Source organism: Stylophora pistillata, chromosome 7 (genome assembly GCF_964205215.1).
Source record: "Stylophora pistillata chromosome 7, jaStyPist1.2, whole genome shotgun sequence".
NCBI classification, from domain to species: domain Eukaryota; kingdom Metazoa; phylum Cnidaria; class Anthozoa; order Scleractinia; family Pocilloporidae; genus Stylophora; species Stylophora pistillata.
This window is the reverse complement of record NC_142525.1, coordinates 7814332-7833688: the sequence shown is the minus strand read 5'-3', so window position 1 is coordinate 7833688 and position 19357 is coordinate 7814332. Positions and strand designations below refer to the sequence as shown.

At 38.6% G+C, this 19357-nt stretch overlaps 4 protein-coding genes across 4 annotated transcripts in view; 3 read left to right on the top strand and 1 right to left on the bottom strand.

The window, feature by feature from the left end:
• The window catches only part of LOC148726453 (uncharacterized), a 344348-nt gene that overhangs the window by 140427 nt on the left and 184564 nt on the right, over positions 1-19357 (top strand). The window lies entirely within an intron of this gene.
• On the top strand, positions 190-18971 carry LOC148726464 (uncharacterized). Its single transcript, XM_088727429.1, has 7 exons — positions 190-1259; positions 2577-3236; positions 4096-4284; positions 4841-4864; positions 5313-5606; positions 12110-12403; positions 15106-18971. The coding sequence occupies exons 1-7, from the start codon at positions 512-514 to the stop codon at positions 18306-18308; spliced, it is 5412 nt and encodes a 1803-aa protein (XP_088583555.1). The 5' UTR covers positions 190-511; the 3' UTR covers positions 18309-18971.
• On the top strand, positions 5633-10121 carry LOC148726466 (uncharacterized). Its single transcript, XM_088727347.1, has 3 exons — positions 5633-6609; positions 6716-8369; positions 8830-10121. Exons 1-3 carry the CDS (start codon positions 6378-6380, stop codon positions 9596-9598), a joined length of 2655 nt encoding a protein of 884 aa, XP_088583473.1. The 5' UTR covers positions 5633-6377; the 3' UTR covers positions 9599-10121.
• LOC148726465 (uncharacterized) lies at positions 10319-11732 on the bottom strand. Its single transcript, XM_088727402.1, has 2 exons — positions 11504-11732; positions 10319-11404 (listed from the first exon to the last, which is right to left on the bottom strand). Exons 1-2 carry the CDS (start codon positions 11612-11614, stop codon positions 10340-10342), a joined length of 1176 nt encoding a protein of 391 aa, XP_088583528.1. The 5' UTR covers positions 11615-11732; the 3' UTR covers positions 10319-10339.

Here is a 19357-nt window from a genome sequence, read left to right as displayed (position 1 = left end):
TCTCTCCTTCACACTTGCCAACTAGGACTGGTAACCAGTCTGTCGGCTCAGTGAAGTCTTGATTGAAACATGGCTTTTGTTCGAGTTGGCTGCCGTTGAACTGTACTTTAAATTATTCTAATTTAGTGTTTCTGAGTGGCCAATTATTTCAAGGTAAAACAATTGGTGCATATTATACTTTTCAGCTTGATTCCTGTAATCACAAGCGAGAAAATTGTGAAAACTTGTGGATTAGTGCTTTGGTCAGCACTTCTTGTTTCTTGGAGACGTGTTCATATTTTCGTATTGTTGCTCTGAGTTATATCCTTTATTTCTCTATATCTTTTAACGTTGATTCCCCGGTTATCTTTCGTTTTTATTAGTGAATTCAATCGGCCACATTCCAGTGCTGGAAAATTATCAGAAATTTATCGATTGTCATCAAATGGTTCAATGAGCCTGTCACACGACCATTATATTCTAAACATTTGCTTAATGCTGTATGATACTTTAGTATTTTGGTGTTAAATTCATGACAGCTTTGTTACATTTGATGTTTTGTAATGTCACCGACAATAATTCAGTTAAACCATATCCTTATAGGAGACATCTCTTCATGGCTTCTGCCGCTCCATCTTGTCCTTCTACCAAAGAAACCTCTAATTATGCTCAGCTGTGTCGCCTTCTCGTCGATGTTCGATCATGTGTGTTAAGAGAGATCTTTGACAGGATATGTCCACCAGAAAACCTTCAGACTGTTCTGACTGATGCTACAAATCATGCAAAATTGCAAACACTGCGAAAGAAAAGAGTCCTGAGTACCTCCCAGTGGGGGAAACTGTATCCTGCTGTGAAATCATCAGTTTCCTCAATAAACTTTGAAAGCTCCCTGCTGATACTTCTTCTGAGGAACATTTGGGGTCTGACTCTCCCTGCCTCTGGCCGGAATGACCTTCCTCTGGTAACAGACACCACTCCAGCAGCTGACATCACTCGCATCAAGATCCTCAGAGACAGAGTTTACAGCCATGTTACCAGTGGTTCAGTTGATGATCCAACCTTCAGTTCCTACTGGAAAGACATCAAAGACACCTTTCAGCATATTGGAGGGACTCACTATCAAGATACCATCAATGATCTTGAAATTGATTGTATGGATGCCGATCTTGAAGAACATTACCAAGAGCTTTTGAGAGAGTGGCTGAAGGATGAAGACTGCACTAGAGACAAATCACATGAAGATGATATTGAGATATCTGAACAAAGTTCAGGGAAGAAAGGTTTGTTTGATTTACTTTTGTTGATTTGAAGTCTTTTTAATAATGTTAGATATAGTGAATGTGAAATAAAAAGAAATTTTCCCAAAATTTCTGTTGGAAAAGTCACACCAACATGTACATGTAAGTGAATTTTTATGTTTTTTTTCTTGATGATGGAAACTTATATTATTATTTTTGTAAAAAACTCCGAGCTAAGATATAATTTTGTACTGAAGATGATGAATTTGAATCCTGATTATTTGAGGGAAAGATGATGTTACTCAGCAGATGACACAGGCATGCATACTAGGAGAAAAATGGGAGCACAAGGAGTTCTTTTCTCCATGAGTATGCCAGTAAAATTTGTGTCCTGTTTTATCAGTTAATATGTGCGTAATTATACGTTATATTTCACGGTTGGTGAGCGTGTACAATTTTTATTCACGACGAGTGAATAAAAATCATACAAGCGAACTAACCGTGAAATAACTTATTTATTATATACATACGGAGATTCATAAGCGAACAGAACTCAGAGATAAACATACCTTTACTTTCTTTCAAAGGAAAGTAAAGCGCGGTCAAGCTGCCTTTCGGAAGTTGCACTGAAATGGCTTCCTTGTAAAATACTTCTTTACATCTAAATTATGAAGCGGAAATGCCGTTAAAAGGCAGAACTAGGTAGAATAAATCAAGACATCCTGAAAATAATTTCTGTCAAAATAGTTCTATGAAAGTTCAAAATTTTGAAATAAAGAAGTGAAAGCCCGAAACTTACCTCGGTCCATTTATCTCGTTTCGCCTTTTAAAACAAGAAATTCGTGGAACAGATGGACATCATGTTTGGTCTTTTTCTTGGTGTTTTCATTTTCGTGTCTGTCTATGAACTCTTCTACTAATGAATCTAGGCTCTGGAAACGGTTAGTCTGATTTGAAGCCATCTTTCTAAAGAAAAATGCGCCTAAGCTCTTAGAAATGTGCTATGTCAGTCAAGAGGAGCGGCAAGCGAGCGACACAGTTTTGTTCACTAGTGAAAATAATGATATAGCCAATCAGAGCGTCAATACGTCGTTTTTCACTAGTGTAAAAAATCATATGACCAATCAGCTGGCTCTTGCGCGAAGAGACTATTTTAATCTCAATGCTATTTGGTGCATAAATCTCGGTATGAAATATAATAGACTGTTTTATGCATGGTCAAGGACTCATTGATATATGTATATTATTGATAACTGGTTTTCTATTCTCTTTCTACGTTGTCTTTGATTTCATGTGGATCAGCTAATAACTTGTAATGAATGAATGGAAAAATATTAAAACTCCATTCTTTGTTTTCAGAGACAGTACTAGTGTCAGGGGAAAATAGATCAGCACAGAATAGTAAAGCCAGCCCACCAAAGCTCAGTGTTACACTTCCACTGCTGAGTGATCTTCCAGACATCTCTTCTGATTGGAGCAAATATGTCAAACTCCCTGTTGATATTCTGTTATTAACAGTGGAGGACTGTGAGTTCTTAAGCTGTTTTGCCTTCCTGAAGGAACCCTTTCAGAGTTACCACAAGAGTATTGGCTATGTGTACTTTGGCTGCATGGGTGATGATCAAGGAAAGAAAATGAAAATCGCATTGATGAGGTGCTCCAAAGGTTCTGATGTTCCTGGTGGCTCTTTGTCTGCGACAAAAGATGCCATCTTACTATTGAGACCCAAGGCTATTATTTCTGTTGGTGCCTGCAGTGGTTTGAACAGCAGAGAGGCTAAGCTAGGTGATGTGGTTGTTTCAGCAAAGCTGATAACAGCTGCACACAAAGCTCCCCCCAGCAGAGATATTGGTAACCTGATCAAACATGTGGCTGATGGGTGGAAGGCACCTTTACAAAATGCTGATGAATATAATGCCAAAGTGCATTGTGATGGAGTGGTTCTAAGTATCTCAGAGGCAAACAAGGACATGATTGGCCAACATCCTGAAGCAATTGCAGTTGAAATGGAAGGTGGAGGTGAGAATCATAATAATTAGAATAGTTGATGAGTCAAGGATCTTTGCACATGTAGCAATTGTTTTGAAAAGCTGTGCTCTGGAATTGTTCTTGCTGGCCCAAGAAATAGTGAATATCACACAGTATGCCAACTTTGCTGGAATTATATTTTGCATTTTAGTGATTTTGTGTTAAGCTAGAATAGGGCAGGAAGATGTTTTTAGCATTTGTAAATATATGTCAAAGTCATATATTTGAACTGCAGTTAAAGAATGAGTATGAGAGCGATCTTTGCAGTAACAAACACCACTTAAGCAGTAGTCAGGGGTTCAAATGCTGTGCAAGCCTGAATTTTTTTCAGGCCTAATTTTCACTACTGCTTAAGTAGTGTTTGTTACTGCGAAGATCACTCTCATACTTGAAGATGTTTTTATCATTGAAGGTGACTGAGATGTTTTCTAATTAATTGAATTTATTGTGTTCCATCAGGATGTCATAAATTGTCAAAAATTTGTCATGAAAGTATAATTTTATTGTGACATAGTTTTGAGCTTGAGATTAATAGTATCACAGCCCCAGTTGTCAACCCTTGAACTCCCATGATTGACCAAGACTGAATTTCTCCTTACAACATCAATACAATATCAAGCAGACATCAAGTAATGAGAATAGAAAAATATCAACCAAGGGGTTATTAGTTGATCCAAAACCAAATTCTCTTTACTAACCTCAGAAGAATTCTATGGCAGACAGTAAGGAGAATACAAACAGCTAAAGTGTGAATCCTAGTAAACTTAATTTTTTGGAAAAATTGTCTGAAGGATACAAAGAAAATTTGCTAAACAAATATAGGTATCACACAATGCCAATTTTTTTTCAGGAGTGTTTGCAGCAGCCCATGACTTTAAGACAGAATGGGTGGTAGTCAAGGGCATCAAAGACTTTGCAAATGAAAGGCAGTCTTCAAGTGAGAAATGGAAACAAATTGCTTGTGTGATGGCGGCGTCTGTTGTGGCCAACATTTTGCGTGATCCAGTCATATTCCAAGATTGGCCTCACTATAATGCAGGTACATGGCTTCCTTTCTTAACCTTCCTTTCCATTTGCAGGAAGAGATCTGATTAAGACCTGTCTGTTTCCTAGTTATTCAGTTAAAGTGTAGGAAAAGAAAATCAGGTTGCATTCATTTCCCTCTTCTCTCAATTCCAAGGTTCCATGAGTTTAAAAAGGCCTCTTTGTTCTTTGAGGAGAAATTTGTGGGTGCAACGGTAGGTGTGACCACTGTGGCAAATGACAACTTACTCCATATCTCAGGAGAAAACTTGTATTACATATTGAGAGTGGGTTATATTACACAGCCAAAACATGGCCCGTAAATTAGCAAAATTGTTTTTAAGTGAGTTGATATAACATTATCTTTCAGGGACAATTTGCAATACATTAACATGTCTCAAACCCCCAGAAATTTACATTTATTTACTTGGTACTGCATTCAATTTTGCACCATGTTTGAATGTTAAATTCATCTGATACTATTTTCACAGAAATTAATCAATTGTTAAAGTGCCTTTATATCACAAATGGTTCAAACTTAAAACATGTTATTTGTGAATTATTTCATCTAGGTACCAGTGAATCACGGAAACCAGGTAAGGTTAAGAACTTGTTTTCGTGAGTGAGAATGCTCTTCTTAGTTTCAAAACTGGCTATGAATTATGTTCTTAGCAGAACTGTGTAACGATGAGTGTATCACGAAGTGAAATGAAATAACTCTTTATTCACGATTCAACTAAAAAGTGAAAAGGAGATAAAAGAGGTTATCCCAGTTTCTAGTTTGGATTGTATCAGTCTATTCAGATAAGCAGTTGAGCTGACATTGGAAAGGGTATAACACCTAAAGAGCAGAAATTATATGAAACAAATTAAAGCATACTTATCAAAAACCTAGCTTGTGACTTTTTTAATCGTCTTTGTAAGACCAGTTGTTTTCTTATTACTTGTTCAAATAAATTGACACATATTCATGTTTTAGTTACTTATAGTAGGTTCTTCACATTTACCAGAAACAAAGTTTAAAAGAAACATCATTTTGAACAGGTTTACCTGAGAAACCAACCATCACAAATGCAGAAAGTGAAGTTGACAAAGATTTCACTGTGACCTGGTCAGAAGCAGAGGCCAACAGCAGTAATTGCTGCGTTAAATACCGTTTGGAATGGAGGAAACAACCCATGACAGAATCCACAGAACTGGTTCAATGGGGAAACATTATGGAACCTCACTACAAGATAACTGGTCTTGAGTATGGCACAGAGTATGAAGTGAAACTGTTTGCTGTCAACGCACAAGGAGACAGTGAGCCGGATGTCAGAACTTTTAAGACAGAGAATGGTATGTACCTTTATTTAAGACTTCTCATTTAACGTTTGGTGGAATTGTTGAAATGAAATCAATAAATACTGCTGGGTCTAAAATCCAGTGGTAGCACTGGCTTTATATTAAAGACAAAGAACTGAGAAACTTTCCGTCAACAGGTTTAAGTTGTGACAACAGACTTAATACTCCTGCAGCAGCTCTCATATAAGAAAAGAGAATGATTTGCCCAACATTTTATATTTTTCCACTATGGTCATGAACCTTTGATTTGGTTGTAAATTGCACTGATTAGACTTATATCTAATTTTTGATGCTGGAAAGAGTAGGTTATCAATCTTTTATTGATGTTTCTTGTTGCATCAGTTAGTTGAATTTTTTTGTTGGTATTAATTATCAGCCAACCATTTTGAAAATTTATGCCTCTTAAAGCAAATACCTCAATGATCATGGCATAGAATTCAAAATCTTTTGTCTGACTATTTTGATTCACAGATTACACCCAATTTGCTTTACTATACTCGTACATTTCAGTACAAATCATTTACTTGCATGTTGTCTCGCTTTGAAGTAACATGCATGTTGAGTTTGGACATAGTTAATTGAGGGGACTGGTTATGAAGCTCGGCGAAGAACAAAGGACTATGTCTTTGTTTACGTTTTTAAAGGTCACGTGACAATGACCGTGCACACATTTTCAAGATGGCGTCGCTTGCCTGTGCGCGTGTTCTCGAACTGTTCAACGGTGTTGAACAGTTAGAGAAGTAGTTTGTGTTTGTGTATTGCGAAATGCCTGGCGATAACTGTGCGGTTTTCGGCTGTGGCTCGTGTAGAAGGACGAAAGGAATCGGGATTTGGAAGCTGCCTTTCCCGAGAAACGACGAGTACAAGAAGTGGAGACTGGAGTGGCTAAATGAGATAAAGAAGACTCGTGAAGTTGATAGCGATTTCCAGAAACAGATTGATGGTGACAGAGTTTATACATGCGAGAAGCACTTCGCTCCTGAGGACATAGAGATATGTAAGTAATGCCAAATGATAAACAAGCTGATCGTAACATGACAACATAGTGGGGTAGCTTGTTGTTCTTTTGGGCTTCATTCTAATGATCTTTCTTACTTTTCCAGTTCAAACGGCGAAAATGACAAAGAAGAAACCAATGTTTGGGGCTCTACCTGTTCGGAACATGCCAAAGAGAAGCCACGAAACGGACAAGACGACTCGAAGGCCGCCAAAAGTTGTAGTGACTGTCGAGGAGACTACTAGTTGTTCCAGATACTACAAGAATTTTAGAGACCTGTGTAAACGTGTCAAGTCCCTCAAAACTCTCAGTGAGTGGACTCAACAAGAACTCGAGGACAGGATTGTCTTAAAGAAAATTCTGCCTTCGTTACAGATTCCAGAGCTCGAAATAGTAATCGATGACAGCCTCGGTTTTACTATTCTTGTTTACGGATGGCTACTACCTGAAGACCATGAACTTTACACTAAAAACTTTAGGTCCATAAACAACATTACAGCATCGGACCTTGTGAAACATGTGGAACGTTGTTTGATTTGCCCTGGAGTAGAGACGAATGTATTTACTGGAAATGTGTTGCCCCATATAATTCCCAGGGTTGTGGATCCCTTGTCCATTGACAGAGAAGACAACAACTTGGATTCGTTTCCAAGCAAGCAATACTGGAGGTCTCGTGGTTGTTCTGTTCTGTGTCATGCTGATGAGCAGTATTGCAGCAGCTGTTCGCAATATCTCCATGCTAGTGACCTATCAAAGAAAGCAAAGCAACGAAAGCTAGCAGAACCTGCACACATCAAGGCTCCAGTGTCGAAAACTGCACCAGAGCGTATTAAACTGACCCTGCAGAATCAGAGGCTAAGATGTGCAGATCTTGAACGGCAACTGGACGAAATGAGAACTGAACTTACTAAATCAAGTGTAGAGGTTGACCCTGAGTTGAGTGATGATTTTGCCACTATTCTTGGGAAATCAGATGTTACTCCTTTTATGAATCTCTTTTGGCAACAACAGAAGAAATTGTTTTCGAGCAGCCCTACTGGTGTGAGGTATCATCCGATGATAATCCGCTACTGTTTATCTCTTGCTGCAAAGTCGCCATCCTGCTACGAAGAACTACGCAGAAGTAAAATCCTCGTTCTACCGAGCCAGCGTACCCTCAAGGACTACCGCAACTGTATCAGACCTACAAGGGGATTTAATGAGAATGTGATCGAGGAGCTGAAAGGCCAGACAGACTCCTACTTTGATGTTCAGCGGTATGTTGTGTTGTTATTTGACGAAATGAAGGTCATGTCCAATCTAGTGTTCGACAAAGTTACAGGAGAACTCATCGGTTATGTTGACCTTGGCGACCCAGATGTTAACTTTGGATTGTTAAAGAAAGTTGATGAGCTTGCAACACATGCTCTGGCTTTCCTCATAAGAGGGGTCTGCACACAGTTGAAGTTCAACCTTGCATACTTTGCTACTAATGGTGTTACAGCTGACCAGTTGATGCCACTCTTCTGGGAAGCTGTAGGCATACTGGAGATGACATGTAACCTGTGGGTGATTGGCACAACTTCTGATGGCGCATCTCCTAACAGAAGGTTCTATAGAATGCATGAAGATCTGGATGGCAATGCTGGGAAAGATGTTTGCTACCGTACGACCAACTTGTATGCTCCGCACAGATACATCTATTTCTTCTCAGATGCTCCTCATCTCATGAAGACCACAAGAAATTGTCTACGCCATTCTGGTTCTGGAAAATGTTCTAGGTAATTATAATAATATCATGACTTAAAGGGCTGTTCATGCTGATGTCATCCATTGTTATTAATGTGCCAACATTCCATTCCAGCTACATTTGAATTTGAATGAAAATACAGTCGAACCCCTATTAAGCGGCCACCTTCGGGGACCTGTCAAGTGGCTGCTTAATAGGGTTGGCCGCTTAATAGGGGTTTCATTTACAGTATTATACTGACAACAAATTTGGGACTTTGATAACTGGCCGCTTAACAGGGGGTGGCCGCTTAATAGGGGTTTGACTGTATATATAACACTAAAAATTCTCAGATGCTCTGAAAAAGATGAGTCAGAAAATTCACATATATTTCTCTACTCTATTTTTTATATTTATTATTTTATTTTTATTAAAGCATATATTATTTTGTAAGATATAAAATAATTTTTATGTCACTTTTTGACTGATTGCTATTTATTTGGTTTCCCCAGGTATATGTGGAATGATGGCCTATATGTTTTATGGCAGCACATAGCACAACTGTACTACCAAGATGCAGAGAATGGGTTGAAGCTTTTACCCAAGATCACCTACGAGCACATCAAACTCAGCTCCTACTCTTGCATGCGAGTCAATTTGGCTGCTCAGGTTCTAAGCGCAACAGTGGCAGCAGTGATGACGGCCTACAGCACCCCTGATACAGCGGCGACTGCAAGATTGTGTAAGATGATGGATCAATTCTTCGATTGCCTTAATGTTCGCAGTACTACCGAGCATCTGAGAAAGAGAAAGCCACTCCTTGCACCATACACATCCATTGATGACCCAAGATTTCTGTGGCTTGAGGGAGATTTCCTTGATTATCTAAGTGCCTGGAAGGAGAGCACAAAAGACAGACCGGGGAACTTCACACAGAATGCAAGAAGCAGGATGTTCTTATCATGGCAGACGCACGAAGGCCTTAAGATAACCACCCATTCAGTTGTTGAAGCAACAAGGTTTCTGTTGAACGAAGGCATGGACTTTGTGGTAACTGAAAGGTTCTGCCAGGATCCTGCAGAGGAGTATTTTGGCAACCAAAGAAAGCTGGGCAGAAGGAGTGACAATCCTGATATCAGAATGTTTGGCTACAATGATAACACAATCAGGATGCAGCGAGCAATTTCATGCCAGTCTGGGAATACACGCGGTCGAAAAGATAAGAACAGAGCATGGGATAGCATTTCTAATGACCCTCTACCCAAAAGGGGTAAACAGTAATTATGTAGTTTTTCTAAAACCATGCAAGATATCATTACTATTGACACAAAATGCTTTACAAATATATAAATATGTATAGGTAATCGCATGATTTTGAGTGCAATTTTGAATAACTACGCGCAAGTAAATTTTTAACTAACAAAATTGCACGAGCGAGTGCAATTTGTAGACTTTGAAAAATTTACGAGTGCTTATTTATTCCAAATTGCACGAAAAAGCATGCGATTACTTGTTAATAATATACATACAAAAATTTAATTTCAACTTTCTGCACTCAATTTCAACTTTCTGCACTGTTTGGGATTATTTGACATGCTCTAAGCCAATTAGCATGCAGACATTTTTGCAGGTATATTATTAAGCCTGAAACAATAATTTTGCCTCAAGAATATTGCATTTTCATACTTGCATTAGCATTCAGTCTTAATTTGCAGTATTCAGTGGTTTGTTTAACTTGAATGGTCAATGCCTCTTTGTAACTGTTAAAGAAACAAGCATGCCAGTTGCATTATATGGTAGCAGTAATAACTGTTAAATATATATATATATATATTATTGAAGATTCAGAATAAAATATCCAAAGCTTGAAACCTGTGTTTGTCATATTAAATTATTTTGGTGCTTGATCAGTCCATAGTTATTGACTATGTTATACATCATGATAGGGTATTTACATTCAACACATGCCGTGTAAGATAACAGCAACTTTAACCAATATTATTCAAAAATTTTAAAACTGATCTAAGGTTGTCTTTCTTTTCCACAATCGTTACTGGCTCTCGTGATTTCCTTGCGAAGTGCTTTAGCCTTAACTTGCTTTGCTTTCATTTTATGTTTCTGTATCACATCTTTGGCAAAAGAAAAGGAACGTACTCTCACAAATAAGCTAACAATATTTTGTAATACGTCCTTGCCAACATTCTTACAGATGACCAGTTCAGAATCAGACACCAATGTGTTGTATGCTGAAACTGTTGCAACATCATTAATAGACTTCATTATGATACTGTTGATGTCAATACTCTGTAAGCCAGACTTTGCTGTGGCAGCCCTAAAATAGTTTTCTGTTCTTAAAAATATTGTTTGAGCACTTTTTGTGATACTCCACAAACCCCCACGATTCAAACAGTTAATGAGTTTCTGAGTGTCTTTAACATTTTCAGCCTCGTCTTTACATTTCCCAGCCTTCAGTAAAGAAATCGCTTGTTCACTTTCTGCTGATTTAGAGATCTTTGAATTGACATGCTTGTTATGTAACTTATGAAGCACATAACCTCCAAGGTATTGCAGCCCAGCCATTTCTTGCTCTAATAATGGAACATTTGTAGCTTCTAAATTAGGAGTACTCGTAGCAGCCTTCTCTTTACTGTATGATAACATACGATCAGCAACTTTGGTAGATAGCAGTGTAGCTGCATTTCGTGACAATCCCTCGAAATACTTCATGGCATTCAGTGGCACAGCTGAGTAGAACTTTGTGTAGAACTTTTCAGCATCTCCATTTTTAACTAAACCTTCATAAGTCTTTCGGAGTTCACAGAATTCCAATGTTTGTTCCCCAAGTTTTACAAAAACATACGATCTAAGCTCGTTCCTTAAGCCTTTTGGGAAAACCTTGTTATCAGCGAGTTTGAGCTTCACTTCGTCGACCATATTTGCCAAGATTTCAGCCGTAAAAGTCTCGCTTTTTTCTTCATCCTGTCTCGCAGAGTCTTCTTGGTGCTTTAGGGATGTGTGCCTTTTCAGACCTCCCTTGCTCTTGTACGTTTTCTTGCAAAGGTCGCAGATTAGTCGGCTGTTTTGGACCTATTCACGAAAGCACATATATTTCGAGATTAGAACTGACCCGCTTTATAAGTCCAAAGTTGCCCTTATAAAGAATTATCAAACACTGTTATATCTTACCTCATTTACTGCTTCACTAAATTGCTCTTGCACAACTTCTTCAGCCTCTAGTATATCAATAATGGCATCGAAATCGTCTCCGAATAAAAAGAGATCGTTCACGTCCGCCATGTTGTTTTGGAATGTGCACGGTCAATGTCACGTGACGGGCTAAAGCAACATAAACTCAGGCGCCTTTGTTCTCTCCTTTGTTCTTCGCCGAGCTTCATAACCAGTCCCCTCAATTAACTATGGTTTGGATAAAACCTAAAAACTGCTGAGGTCCACTTTGTGAACTTTATGTCATGATTTAATATCTTTGGATGTATGTTTATTTAGTACATTTTTTCAAACTTTGTACCTTTTCAGTGAATTTGCTGGGGGAGGGGTAAGAATTACTTCTCGATTTTTGCTGCCTCACCCTCCCTCTCTCTTCTACTTAAAAGAAAATCAGGAGATTGCAAAAAAGTCAGACAAGTAATTGAAAAACTAAGAAATCCACTTGTTTACTTAAGGGAGGTGTGTTGTTAGGGAAATTAAATTCATTACACCAGCAATGAGTCCACTTACAGAAAGTATTTTACTTTCATCAGAGACAAAATTCAAAAGAATTATTATTTTGAACAGGTTTACCTGAGAAACCCACCATCACAAATGTAGAAAGTGAAGTTGACAAAGATTTCACTGTGACCTGGTCAGAAGTAGAGGCTAACAGCAGTGATTGCAGCATTAAATACCGTCTGGAATGGACGAAACAACCCATGACACAATCCACAGAACTGGTTCAACGGGGAAACATTGTGGAAACTCACTACAAGATAATTGGTCTCGAGTATGACGCAGAGTACGAAATGAAGCTGTTTGCTGTCAACAAAAAAGGAGACAGTGAGCCAGACGTCAGAACATTTAAGACAAAGAGTGGTATGTACTGTATACCCTAACTTTGAGTAGAACAGTTGCAAATGAAATAAATAAATATAGTTGGGTCCTAAATCCAGGAGTAACACTGCTTTTCGTTAGACAAAGAAATGAGAAACTTTGTGACAAGAGGTTTAATACTCATACCGCAGCACTTGTAAAAGAAAAGATAATGATTTGCCAAACCTTTTCCAACACGCTGAGGCCCATAATGTGAACTTGAAGTCATGATTTAATATTCTGGCATATATGTTTACTGTAAACTTTTTTTTCAACTATGTACCACCTCATTGTAGGCCGAATCTATATCAAACGTTTTCTGAACTTATAGGCTACCGGCAAGTCACATTAGTTGATCTCCCCTAAAAACTCTACAACTATCGTTAGTTCCACATGCATAGTTCCTCCTTTGCCAACTATGCCTATGATATCCATTTTTAGCACTCCTTTAACATTCATCTATGTAATGTCTCCTGCCTAGTTCTTCCCTAGGAATTCATACAAATTACTACTCGATCTTTTCAACTCCACCTCCACTCTCCTCGTACTTTTAAAAAAACAGCAGGCTGCAAGGTTTCAGAGAAGTAATTAAAAAACCTAAGACATCCTCTGGTCTATTCAAGGGGGTGGGGGAGGGGGAAGGAGGCCTCTGTCGCTAAGGAATTCAAATTCATTACGCACATCGCTGAATGTAGCAACGCTCCGCCTTGAAACGGTTTTAAACCAGATTTTTCACCTCGACTGTACTCCCAAACTAGATGAGAACGGAACCAATTGTCACACCATCTGTTTTAACATCTGTCGTTTGATGATGTAAATATTTCTCTAAGAGCCTGGGACTATTCAGGCAAATCGGTTAACTTAACCAGGGCAATAGAAAGACTAATATGTTGACAATTTTGTTGCCAATTGCAGATTTAGACTTTCCCATTAAGTTAGGTAAACTTCAAAACTTCAAAAATGGCTTTAAAGTATTCAGATTCAAAAATCTTTTGTTAACTCCACCTCGGCGGCCTTCTTGATCTCCAAAGTAGCGGCGAAGTCGGAACGCTGTTCTAATTACAAATTGGTGTTTTAGGGACATCCATTACCTAAATGTTCCGAAGTGGTCACGAATCAGAAAAAGAAATCTGCTTAAGTGTTTACCAGATCTGAGATATCGTGCACTTGAGAGATCCTCACTGACTTATATTTAAACTCAATGGAGTCCTTCTTACCAGAGATTCAGAATTAGAAAAATCTGGTTTTTCAAAATTGACGGAAATATCTATTTCTGAAATTAGTTACGAGGGGTCTTAAGTGGTGATGGAGTTTGAGAAATGTAGATTTTTCCATCTTTCATGGCTGTAAGCGACTTAACAGGACCGGTCAAGCGTCCTTAATGATACGTCACGCAACCTTTGTCAAGCTATTCTGACAACACTCCACTCCTCTCTCAAGGATAACTTTTTCATGAAATTCATTGTTGTTGTTACCAACCTTATCAAGCGAAGGGGGGAGGGAAAGATTTGTTAACAATTATTACGAATTACAACCTACCATTACTTTTCGTTCCATTTTATTGGATACCTAAGTTAGCAGGCAATAACTTCCGTCTGCGTCGATATTTGTCCTCTGATTGTTTCCGTCAGAAAGAAACAAAGCTTGTGGAAGAAAAGCCTGCTCCAAAGTTTTCTCTTTTCATCTCTATTCTTATTATTATTTTTTTTTGGCACACAAGAAGAACAAACTCGTTTTGTTGAGTCCAGTGATACTGGTATTAAAAAGCTGGTCGCATATACTCATCCGCCGTCAGATCAACTCTGACTTTTTAAAGAGCGGTTTTGACGCGATATGAAAATTAAGAGTTACAAAAAAAATAAACTCTTTTCTGGTTAGCTAACTGATAATGTTCGGGGCTCGGAGACTGTCCTAATGATGTTACATTTTTCCTCGAAACTGCGCTTCTAGGCCTTGTAATATAGACTGAGGGCAAAGTTACTAAATGCTGATTGGCTGAGACAGAAGGCATTTTTAAGTTAATTTTGGTAGTTGCTCCAGGTAAGTACCAAAATTTAGAAAACGTTAAAATGGGTTACCTTTCCCTAAAACTTTTGATATCATTGCTGGCAAATGTTTTTCAACAGGGTTGATGTTGTTGTACAAAAATAAAACTAATTCAAAACTGAATTGGCTTTCCACGAACGTGCGCAACAGCGTGCGTTATTGATCTTCTCATTAGATTTCTGAAAGCACGCGTGAAATTAATCCTTAGTTTTACTCGGCTCTCGATTACCCCTGCAAATATTTACTTTTCAGACAGTCTCTCAGCAGTGGACATTGTCAGCTAATATACCAGCCGCCCGAAAGGGTTTGTTTACCCTATGATATACTTGACTTTTAAGGGAGGAATAACGCTTTAACGAAACAACCTTTTCTATCCTTTGGATAGGGATGGATTTCTCAACTAGTAGACACAACAGTCACTTTTCAAGCACACAGCTCTGTGTTAGTTAATGTCCCTGTGCTGAATTCGATAGAAAGTATTTAAACTGCATTTACTCGTTCTCACATAATAAGATATTTTCCTTCCCCTTTTGTTTAGTCGTAAGTCTCTACACAACATTTTTAAAAGTTCAACCCTGTGGAGTAAGAATTAAGGTACACAAACTGCTCTCCTCGCGTTCTTGTTATTTATTGAATATTTTCCCTTTCTTATCCTTCAGCCATAACTGCTTACACTACAGCTCTAAAGACTTCCATTACAGACCAAACGGAGTTCCAACCCAAACTGCTAGCCTCTCACACCATTTCCAACGCGAAAACGGATGAAATATTCACTAATCTTCTCATACAACATGGAAGAAAAGGCCTCACCAGGAATGATCAGAGATATTCAAGAAGATCAGTGCTCGAATACTACGGAAAAGCCAGCGGTACTCCAGTAAAGCATTGCGATGAAATATTCCTCGGCATGAGTGAAGATCGGGAGGATCCTAATTCTATTCTTGTCATGGGGAAAGCAGGGATTGGGAAATCTCTGTTTTGCCAAAAGGTCATTCGAGATTGGGCCAACAACAAATTATTCCAAGCAAGAGAAAACACTAAAATCCCAAATTTTAAATTTGCGTATTTGCTTACTTTCCGTCAATTGAATTTGCTTGAGGAAAAGCATGTGACCTTACGCGAAATCTTAAACTTTTCTTCAATATTAGATGACGTTACATTTGAGTATATTGTAAGCCATCCCGAAGAAGTTTTGATAATCCTTGACGGCTATGATGAGTATTCTCAGCAAGATTACATCACTGGAAACTCGGGGAAAAAATATCACAATGACGCTAGATCTGAAATGCCGGTGGCCGCATTATGTTCAAAACTCATCAAGGGAGTGATACTGAAAGGTTCTGTCGTTGTTGTAACCTCGCGGCCTGATGAATCGGATAAGCTGGGAGGAATCCGTTTTAGACCGTACGTAGAAATTGTGGGATTTTCTTCACAACAGGTTAAAGAATACATTGAAAAGTACTTCAAGAAAAACGAAAATATGAAGAGCGCTGTGCTTGAACATGTCATGAAGAATGAGAACCTAGTCAGTTTTGCTCATATTCCTATGCTTTGTTATCTGTTGTGCTTCGAGATGGAGTATACTCTAAACGAAACAAGAAATCCTCGTGAGCTTCCTGTCTCAACAACCGACATTTACACAAAACTTATTGATATTTTTGAACTTAAGCACAGCGCCGAGTCAGAATACAGACAGAAAGAAATTCCTGAACAATTCAAGCCTCCTCCGGTCATCAAAACCACATTAGAGAAATTATCAAAACTAGCGGCAAAACTTCTGCTTGAAAGGAAGCCAACTTTTGATGAAAGCGAGATAGAAGGCGGTTTTGAGTTGGAAGAAGTCAACAAACTGAAAGGTAGCGGTCTTCTTTACTGTGGTCAGCCTTACAGGACTGGTTCGATCAGAACCACGAAACACTTCAGCTTCACACATCTCACTGTCCAAGAATTCTTAGCCGCCAATTGGTTTGTAATGGAAAATTGTATTCCAGTCGAGAAATGCTCTGAAATGGTTTTCCAATTCATGGCTGGAACTTTGTCAAGTGAGGGGAAAGAGGAACTGATGGAAAAGTTATTGACCAGTAGTCAAGTTTCAGGGAATGAGACTAGATCTCTCGGAGCAAAGTGTCTGAGTGAGTATCAAGACAAAGAATTCGCTAAAACGTTTATCAGGAATCATCCGCAAGCGTTCAGTAGTTCAGACGGCTTCATGCAATGGTTTCGTTTATCAGATCTAGACTGCATTGCATTATCATTTGTGTTGGACATTATCAGTGAACTAAACAAAGAGAAAGCTGGAGAGGCACAACACAAATGTTCTGATAAGTTCGTCCCAGTTAAGAAGTTGGGACTTCTTAATTCCCACCTAACAATGTCTGGAATGCAACGAGTCTGTAATTCACTGATCAATGAACACTCTCTTGTGTCTGAATTGATGATAGGAGGATCAGTCACTGATACCGGTGTTGCCAGTCTATGTGAAGCTTTACAGCATCCAAGCTGTAAGCTAACCACACTAAATCTGGGAGGTAATAAGATCACTGATACCGGTGTTGCCAGTCTATGTGAAGCTTTACAGCATCCAAGCTGTAAGCTAACCACACTAAATCTGTGGAATAATAAGATCACTGATACCGGTGTTGCCAGTCTATGTGAAGCTTTACAGCATCCAAGCTGTAAGCTAACCACACTAGATCTGAGTTATAATGAGATCACTGATAGCGGTGTTGCCAGTCTATATGAAGCTTTACAGCATCCAAGCTGTAAGCGAACCACACTAGATCTGAGTAGTAATAAGATCACTGATACCGGTGTTGCCAGTCTATGTGAAGCTTTACAGCATCCAAGCTGTAAGCTAACCACACTAGATCTGAGTAGTAATAAGATCACTGATACCAGTGTTGCCAGTCTATGTGAAGCTTTACAGCATCCAAGCTGTAAGCTAACCACACTAGATCTGTTGAGTGATAAGATCACTGATACCGGTGTTGCCAGTCTATGTGAAGCTTTACAGCATCCAAGCTGTAAGCTAACCACACTAAATCTGAGGGCTATATATATCACTGATACCGGTGTTGCCAGTCTATGTGAAGCTTTACAGCATCCAAGCTGTAAGCTAACCACACTAAATCTGAGGAGTAATGAGATCACTGATACCGGTGTTGCCAGTCTATGTGAAGCTTTACAGCATCCAAGCTGTAAGCTAACCACACTAAATCTGAGGAGTAATGAGATCACTGATACCGGTGTTGCCAGTCTATGTGAAGCTTTACAGCATCCAAGCTGTAAGCTAACCACACTAAATCTGAGGGATAATAATATCACTGATACCGGTGTTGCCAGTCTATGTGAAGCTTTACAGCATCCAAGCTGTAAGCTAACCACACTAAATCTGAGTGATAATAAGATCACTGATACCGGTGATGCCAGTCTATTTGAAGCTTTACAGCATCCAAGCTGTAAGCTAACCACACTAGATCTGAGTTATAATAAGATCACTGACACCGGTGTTGCCAGTCTATGTGAAGCTTTACAGCATCCAAGCTGTAAGCTAACCACACTAGATCTGAGTTATAATAAGATCACTGATACCGGTGTTGCCAGTCTATGTGAAGCTTTACAGCATCCAAGCTGTAAGCTAACCACACTACATCTGAGTGATATTGAGATGACTGATACAGGTGTTTCCAGTCTATGTGGAGCGTTACAGAATCCAAGCTGTACGCTAACCAGACTAGATATTCAGTGTAATGTTCGTATTAGTAAGTTAAAAGAAGAATCTCTTCAAGCCATAGTGGACAAATACAGACCAGGTTTTGAACTTATAATTGAGAAATATAGCTATTTAAAGCACTTTCTGTAAAAGTGCGAAGCAGCGTCAAACTAATCTGCATCATTAGCTTACAGGGGATCTCGCCAATTTATTTTAATGATCTTAATTTTAAGCTTAATCTTGAGAAAGGAACAGTTACGAAATGGTTGGAAACAAAATATTTTGAATCATTACGGATCATAGTAGAACTTTATGGTAAAAGGCTGTCGTGAAAGCAGCTTGAAGCCTGAAAATGTTAATAGTTTTTGCGGACTTGATTGTTTTGAGTTGATCTACAAAAGTTACTCAAAGTAACTTTTGTAGATCTTTTTTCTGGGTCAACGAGAGTTACAAAGTACTTGAACTGTTATAGCTCAATGTGATTGAATTAAAACGATTGTTGTAAATAGAATCGCATTGAATAAAGATTTTGTTGATAGGTTGTTCGCTGGGAATATATTGCTTCCTATACCTTTGGTTTGTGGGTTTAATTGCCTGGACCTTTTTACTCTCAAGATCTGATTGTAAATTCTCCCCTCTAGTTGATACACATTTCGTAGTTAATTAGTTACGAGAATTTGGTGTTAGATTTGTAGTACTAAGTGTTAAATTCTCATTACCTGTTTGCTAGATAATATATGGATATCATAGGGAGAAGTTACATGTTAATCACTTCTGGCATTTTCTGAAAAAAGGCTTGTTTTCTTGCACTTACTCGATTTCGAACTCATTCTTGAGCCATTCTTGAGCCGAGCCAATTATTGCAAAGATAGGGTGCAGGATGAAATTTTTTATTGCGTGAACCAAGCCAATTTATCCTACAGGTTTATGCCTTCAGTAGTTTTTCGTTTTTGCATGCACCGTTATATGAAGTAAAACCGAAGGAGAGTGCAGATCACGGTTAAGTTGTTGAAGTGAGCGCTAACAGGGAATTTTTAATTATTTAATACAAAAATCGCTCTCTAGGCCATGGTGACACAGACTTCAGATTCCACGTTGCCCTGTATATTCTACGTAATAGATTGCAGATTACGTCAAAATGTGGAAAGGAAAAAAAGTTAGCAAACGAGGCTCAGTCAAGTGTGTCACTAGCGGATGCG